This window comes from Gorilla gorilla, chromosome 4 (genome assembly GCF_029281585.2).
Source record: "Gorilla gorilla gorilla isolate KB3781 chromosome 4, NHGRI_mGorGor1-v2.1_pri, whole genome shotgun sequence".
NCBI lineage: Eukaryota > Metazoa > Chordata > Mammalia > Primates > Hominidae > Gorilla > Gorilla gorilla.
In genome coordinates, this window is record NC_073228.2 from 157,858,600 (window position 1) to 157,866,862 (window position 8,263).

The 8,263-nt window shown below is 38.1% G+C and overlaps 1 protein-coding gene across 6 annotated transcripts in view; it reads right to left on the reverse strand.

Annotated features, from left to right (window-relative positions):
- Positions 1–8,263, reverse strand: part of FAM114A2 (family with sequence similarity 114 member A2) — a 50,409-nt gene that overhangs the window by 41,780 nt on the left and 366 nt on the right. For 4 of the 6 annotated variants that reach the window (XM_019027670.4, XM_055387589.2, XM_055387591.2 and 1 more), the window contains exons 2-5: positions 7,983–8,124; positions 4,433–4,656; positions 3,968–4,067; positions 3,475–3,567 (exon numbers count right to left, since the gene is read on the reverse strand). In XM_019027670.4, coding sequence (XP_018883215.1) covers positions 3,475–3,567; positions 3,968–4,067; positions 4,433–4,642 — 403 coding nt within the window. In that variant the 5' untranslated portion in view covers positions 4,643–4,656; positions 7,983–8,124. Of the gene's footprint in view, positions 1–3,474; positions 3,568–3,967; positions 4,068–4,432; positions 4,657–7,059; positions 7,148–7,982; positions 8,125–8,263 lie in introns of all 6 variants that reach the window. The other 2 variants (XM_055387592.2, XM_055387593.2) reach the window with 1 other exon arrangement.

Consider the following 8,263-nt stretch of genomic DNA (forward strand, 5'->3'; position numbering starts at 1 on the left):
GAGAACAACCATTATACCAAATAATTTCAGTATTATCAAATACCCTATTATAGAGAGGACTTCCACTTCTAGCATGATGGATTAACTGGTATTAGATATGACCTCCTGCCACAACAACTGAAAAACTGGACAATATATAAGAAGCAACTGTCTTCAGACATAGGACAATAGGCAATACAAGACTTCGGTTCACACAAGAAGAACAACAAAGTAAACCTTACAATTGGCTTGGCTTTCTGTAGAGAGGAGCTTTCCAGGCCATGACAGAGGGAGGAGAAACCCAAGTAGGGCATGGCAATCAGTTTGAGTGGAAGAAACAGAGACTGGAATCTGGGAATGCTGAAGCAATCGGAATTTGCAGGTCAGAAAACCACAGAGGAGGAAGCTACATAGCTAAAAAGTTCTAAGAATCCGCATAGGCATGCCCTAAGACACCTTTAGGTGTTTTTGCTTAAATACTGCACTGCTGAGGCACTGGGAGACTCCACAAGTCTGTACAAAGAACTACCATGGAGCTCTAAGCTAAGCAATCCCCAGAGCTCATGCTAGGCTGAGAGACATTTGACCTCCAACCACCAAAGCAGAGACTTTATATTAAACACCTGGGAATTAAGGCGGATACTTCGGAAGAGTCAAGCCTTAGCAGTAGAGATAAACAGTACTTAGTTAGAGTAAAGACCACTATAGACTCACCCTAAACAAGCTTTACAAAAAGCCTTGGCCAGACACAGCAGCTTATGCCTGTAATCCCAGCACTTTGGGAGGCCGAGGCAAGAGGATCACTTGAGGTCAAGAGTTTGAGACCAGCCTGGCCAACACAGCAAAACCTCACCTCTACTAAAAGTACAAAAATTAGCCAGGCATGGTGGCCCATGCTTGCAATCCCAGCTATTTGGGAGGCTGAGGCAGGAGAAGAACTTGAACCCAAGTGGCAGAGGTTGCAGTGAGCTGAGATCGCACCACTGCACTTCAGCCTGGGCGACAGAGTGAGACTCCCTCTCAAAAAAAAAAAAAGCCTTAGAGCATCAATTTAAGTTGCAAATACCTTAACTGCCCGCCGACAAAAGGAAAGCAGAAGATAGCACCCTTTAAAGGAAGACAACAAAATCCCTAATAGATGATCAACGATTTCCATCAGTGGCCTATGCTTATCTCAAAATTCTGAAAATATACATGTTGACTACAAGACACATCCTTGGCAGAGGAATTAACCTCCTTCCTCAGGAACTTTAGAAGATAGAAGGCGTTTAGTATCAAAAGGCAGTCCATTGTAATTTTGGAAAGTTCTCCCTGTTAAACTCTTTATTAAACTAAAACTTAACTCTATATAACTTCCACTGAGTGGTACTAGTTACTAGTTCTCCCCATAAACCATGAATAATAAACCTAATCCTCTTCTCCATGCTAGTCTTCAGAAAAAGACCAGGATATTCTCCCAATCTCCCTTCTCCAGATTACCAGATTCAATCTCTTATAAGACTTTCTCTTATGAGACTTTAATTCTAGACATTTCACTATTGTGAAAGAAAATAAAACTCAGGACCCCAAATTTACTATGCCAAAGGGAACAGTTAAGCTGAAAGTTAAGTTACACAAAAACTGTCTTTCCTTTTGTTCCTAAGCAGAAAGGCCAGACAGAAGGCCAGATGTTTCCACAGGTAGCTACTCTACGTTTACTTTATTTCATGTAAACTGCCAATTTACTGAGCATAAGACAAATACATAATTGACTCTACCTCTGCTCTTTCCTTTTACACGTAAAATGTGGATTCAGTGAACACTGATCAAAGATTCAAAAGAAGGCAACCACTTGCCCCTCTTATCTACCCTCCCCCTTCTTTATTTCCTCTTTCCCCTAGAGCCCACTCTTCCTCCTTTAAATATTGAAGTCACCAGACCCTCTTCAAAAAGAGTATGGAAGGTAGATTGTTTCTGTGGTTTGTGTTCCTTTTTCCCAGGTGCATCCTCAAACTTAGCAAAATAAACCTCTAACTTGATTGAGACCTGTCTCAGACACTTTTTGATTCACACTATCTAGCTGACTCTTTTCTGGATTCACCCAGTTTTTCAAAGCCCTTCTTAAAACATGGCCCTCTGTGGTAGATATCTTTCAGTGTCATGAAGATGCTGCTGTTAACATATTCAAAGCCACTTCTAACCCCCTTTTTCCTTGGCTGCTAAACCCATATCCTGATCTTGAGGTTTCTGATAATGCCCAAAACTCACTCTCTCAGCATCTCTTGCTGCTACATCAAGAACATGAGATCCTGTTCTAGGCAATGGCATTGGAGAAGAAACATGCTTGGGACTGCTGGAAAACATTTCCCCTCTTTAAAGAAAGAGGGATGCATGAGGAAAAATGACACTTCCCATCTACTTCATTCCTGACTTTGAGCATGGTTATTTTAGAACACTATACTTGGAGTTGCAGTATTATCGGACAACCATAAAGAAACTATAAAGAAATCAACAAAGAATACTTTAGAGAAGCCAGCCCAGAACCTTGACATCAATGAGCCACTAAACTAACTCTGGAACAGCCTACTTCTAGAGTCCTTAAGTAAGAAAAATACATTGACTTTCATTCACACATGCTGTTACTTGCAGCTAAAATAGTTTAACTGATGCAGGCATCACTAAGAACAGTGCCTCCAATTCACATCCATAGTCCTTTGCAGCCATGTTTATACATGTGACTTGTCTCCTGGCCAGAAGTGATCCATGGACATATGACCCAAGTTTAGACTGATTCTTTTACCTAGGAATTCAGAAGTGGAAATAACTGATGCCAGGATTCAATATAAAGCTGGAGCTGAGGAAAATAAGCAGCGAAAGTCAGTCTGCTTCAAGAAAAAAACTGAGACAGATCAGCAAAAAGAAACAAGAGTGAGAGACAATAAAGCCCATGAGAGATGAAGAATGCAAACCAGGCCTTGAAAAGATTCCTATTTTCTGGTCCCAGGCCCTCTCGATTTCTGGTTATAATTCTAGCCTTCATAGTTTGAGAGTAGGTTTCTGTCTGATCAAGGCTAGCCTCTAGAATTAAACAGTCTTCATAAAAATCTGAACACAAAAGGAATACACCCCCAAAACAATACATTAAAATATTTTTCTCATGTCACAACAGACTCAGATTCAGCTAACTCTTATTAGTCTCTTATTCAATTATGCCAAGCAAAATGCTAAGCAATTTTTATATTGTATATTCATGGCCTTATTTGTTAAATGTTTGTAACAGTCACTTGAGATATAAAATATCATTCTATTTCAGATGTGGAAAGTGAACTAAAGGGACACATAAGCGGTTAAAGGACATAGATGTCTAATTGGGAACTAAAGATTCTAAATCCTCTTTCTCACTGCAGTCCTATGATGCCCTGAGTATCAGATGTCCAATAAATACCTACTGAAAAATTAGTTCAACTGTTCCATTTCAATTCATAATTCTAGGTCTTTATGTTTCCATATACTGACCTGCTACATACTTGACTTCAGTTGAAATTTCACTGGGACTAGGGATTCCAAGGGAAGTCTCTGCCTTCTCGATGACATTTGAAATGCCTTGTCCTAATGAGAAAAATAACTTTTTTTTTTTGCTATTTGTCACCAAAACTGAAGAAACAAACCAAAAATCAAACTTGAAGATTTTTAAAATCATTTAGGACCACAAGACATGTTATTTTGACAATACATAACTAATCTTGGCACTATTTCCTTAAAAAAATTGATTCATCATCACCAAAGAATAAGTTCACAGTAATAATTCCTAGGCTTCAATATTCTAATGAGGAAATGCTACAAACTCTAGTGGCAGTATATATCAGCCCATCATTACTAATGCATCCTCAAATTATAAAGCCTTTGAGTAAACATGGAAGGAAGAAGAATTTTAACCAAGTCATATGCAATGCAGATCTGTATAAAATAAATACACACACAAAAATAACTAAATGACTGATGATCTTACCTACTGTAGCTACTGTAGCCGAGGCTGAGGAGAGTATGGACTTGCCCCAGCTCCCCCAATAACCCCATCTGGTCTGGGGTACATCTTTGGAAACATTATCCTAATTTCCCAGTAGGCAGAAAAACAAAAGGCAAAGAAAAATGAAAAAATTAGAGGAAAATCAGAAGTACAGACAAGGTATCTAATTATTAGCCAAAAGCATGGGTGAACAAATACATATTATTTAGCTAAAGAAATGTATTGCTTGACTGGCAGATATATGCTATCAGCATGTAAGTACCACATAGCAAAAGCAATTATTCATAAAGGCATTTATAGAACTGAAAAGACTGTATTTTAGGGTTGTAAAGAGAAAGAAATAAGAGCAATTCTAAATTGGTATTTATGCCAAATTTCTTTTAGCTCCAACATTTTTTAATCCTAATATTTTCATAGATACCCTACTTTTTCTGTGGTCTGTGATACCTGAATAGGGAGAACTTTTGAAGTCTCAAGGTCACTGGAAGGTTTGGTCTCTGGTCTTTTCCGAGTGGGAACTACAGGTTCTGATTTACTCTCTGGTTTGGCACCTTGGTCAACAGACTCAGAATTCTTGGCTGGCTCACAGTTTCCATCTTCAAGGATGGGGGCTGCTTCAGTTAGCAGTGGAGTCTCAATATCATCTTTATCTGACATGATTAGAACATCAGCTGGTAAAATGAAAGCCCCAAAAAAAATTTATATAGGCTTCTTTGGTATAAAGTATTTGTTTAAACTTTTTAGTTTGAGATTATCATAGATTCACATACAAGTATAAGGAATAATACAGAGATCCCATACACCTTCATCCAGTTTCCCCCAATGGTAAAACTTACACAAATACAATATCACAACCAGGAAACTGATATCAATGCAATCCACTGATCTCATTCAGACTTTATCAGTTTTAAATGCACTCATTTGTATTTAGTTCTATAAAATGTTATCACATGTATAGCTTTGTGTGACTATCACCACAATCAAGATACAGAACAGTTCAATCACAAGGATCCCTTGTGCTATCCTTTTTTTTAGCCATAACCACTTCCGACACTCCTTCCAACCCAAAGCAATTACTGATCTCTCTGATGGACAGGTGTCCTCCATCTCTGTAATTCTGTCATTTCAAGATGTTATATAAATGAAATCATACAGCATGTTACGTATTGACATTGACTTTTTTCACTCAGCATAAGCCCCTCAAGATCCATTTAAGTTGTATTAGTATTCCTTCCTTTTTATTTCTGAGTAGTATTCCATAGTATAGATGTATCACAATTTACCCATTTATCCATCGAAGGATATCTGTATTGTTTCCAGTTTGGGACTATTATAAATAAAACAGCTATGAAAGTTTATGTATAGGTTTTTGGGGGAACATAAGCTATCATTTCTCTGGGGTAAATGACCAAGAGTGCAATTGCTGGGTCATATGGTTAAGTTCACATTTAGTTTTATGAGAAACTGCCATACTCTTTTCCAGACTAGCTACACCATTTTACATTTCCACCAGCAACGTATGACTGATCAAGTTTTTCTGCATTCTTGCCAGCATTTGACATTGTCGCTATTTTTTATTTGAGCCATTCTGACAGTTGTGTGGTGATATCTCATTGTGGATTTAAGTTGCAGTTCTCTAAGACCTAATAAGGTTGAACATCTTTTCATGTGCCTATATGCCATCTGTATGTCCTTGTCAGTGAAATATCTTTGTATCTTTTGCCCATTTTCTAATGAGATTTTTTTTTTACTGTTGAGTTTTGAGAGCTCTTCATATATTCTGTATAATATGTGGTTTGCAAATATTTTTTCCAGTCTGTAGCTTATCTTTTAATTGTCTTCATTGGGCCTTTCAGAGCAAGTCTTTAATTTTAATGAGGTATAATTTATCAATTTTTCCTTTTACTTACTGTCCTTAAAAATCTTATTAGTTATTAATCATTCCTACCTCAATTTTTCCAGGACATCATGAAATCTAAGCCATCAGATAGGTTTTATGTCAGATCAACTTTTGAATACCAATGCTACTCAATTCAATTCCTTCCAGACGTAGAGCTCTTTGGCAATTAAAGCCAAGATACTATTGGTGTCTCTACAAAGAACAGACACTAGTTTCCAGGATAATCAAGGATTATCAGAGTAGAAATCAATACATCTCACACATATGTACACACACGCTGTAGGTATGTACTGATATGTACTAAGTGCAGAATTAGACCCAACCCATGCTATCAAAATGTTTCTAATGTATCAGAAAAGAAAGGCATATTAAAACTAAGGCAGACTGGATGCAGCACTGTAACAGGTGCTGCATTCAGTCCAACACACAAAATGCTGAAACATCCCTGCGAGACCATCCAACACACAAAATGCTGAAAAAAAACAGAACTCCATTAGAATCAGACAACGTAATTCATGAACAAAGTACCTGAAATAAGCCTAGAGTACTGGTCACAAACTGGGAATTTAAGTGCCAAATCCAGCCTACAGATGTTTTTATTTGGCCTGCACAGTATTTAAACTTTGCAAAAACTAGATGCCAACATTTAAAAATCAGACTTCATATAAAAATATAGGCTTCCAACTTCTCACTTGTAAAATTGAAAGATCTAGCAACACTGGGCCCACACTCAACTCTGTAATAACTAGCTTGTGCCAAATAGCTGCTGGGCCCTTTTAGCTAGGGCAGTTGCTCTCCAGCTCCCTACAATCCCCCACGCAAATCCACTTCACTCAAATTATGCTACCTGATTAACCTCTGTAGGCATCTGAGTTGGCAACACCTGCCTTAAAAGAAGCTTATGATTTTGACAGATGATGATGCCAATGACAGGATTCAAGGATATGGAAATAACATGAGGGTACAGCCAAAGGCCTGAGGTCTGACAGTATGGAACATGGACAGTTACAGTAGGGAGTAGTTACCATGGCAGAGAGAAGAACAATGGGAAAGCATGAAGCTAGAAAGGTAGATTAAGACAACACTATGGAGTTCAGAATATATGGGCATATAATATAAACACATTACACATTTCCAAAACACATAGAGAAAAAATACAGATACAACTACTCACTGACATACAAACCAACTTAGAAGTAGCCATTCATTCACTCGCAAACATTTTTTGAGTACCTACTGCGTACCAAGTAGTACCACAGTACCTGTGGAAATAGAGAACTATGTAAGCCATTCACTCCAAGGGCCTATCTAATAGGAAAGACGAGACAGTTTCTGCAAAGTTCAATTAATGTTTTGTGTATATGAATAAATGTTTCCTATCTTTTCCTTATGCTCTCTCCAGGTTGCAACGCATCATTATCATCATCATAAATATATACAGTATACTATATGTAGAATATATAATATACATATTACGTAAATTCATATAATTCCATGAAAGACTGGAAGGACATACTCCAAAATATATTTTTAAAGACAGAGTCTCGCTATGTTGGCCAGGTTGGTCTTGAACCCTAGGCCTGGCCTCAAGCAATCTTCCCCTACCTCAGCCTCCCAAAGTGCTAAAATTACAGGCGTGAGCCACCATGCCCTGCCAAAACAGTCCCTTTACTAAAATACTAAACACTGGTTATCTCTATTCTTTCATTTGTGCCAGATATTTGAGCTAAGCCAGAAGAGAATTTTTTATGGTGATGGTTGTTTATATTATCATTACTATCGTTATTAGAATGACTGTACCATCTCTTTCCTCAACTCATTCATAATCTAGGAGAAAGGTTAAAAAAAAAAAAAGGAATAAACACCAAGTACGTGGAACTGCACTATTTAGTGTTTTTGTAAGTCTTCCAGGCATTGTGTAGCAAGCGTGTAGAAATAATTGTAGTTTCTCCTCCAGTTACTTTCCCAATTGGAGGAGAAAGATTCCAATAACTGGAAATAAATACGGCTGAGCCATATTTTTAAGAAATAAAAACGCATACGCTTATACACACACATATATATTACGTATATATACACTCCCCCCGCCCCATTTACCAAAATGAAGAGCAGTACAGCTTAGTAGCTAAGAGCACGAGCTCTGGAGTTTACTTTCTTCCTGTCCTGCAGCGATTGTGGGGAAGTCAGGTCACCTTTCTGCCTCTCCGTTTCCTCATCTGTCAAATGGAGTTCTGGGTCCCTAAAAAGATTCAATGACGCGGTATGTGAGGGGCTTGGAACAGTGACCGGCACGTAACCGCCCACAGGTTAACAGCTGCTATCAGTTGGTGTGGTGATGGTTTGTATCCTATCGTTATTAATATGGCTGTCTCTAGATG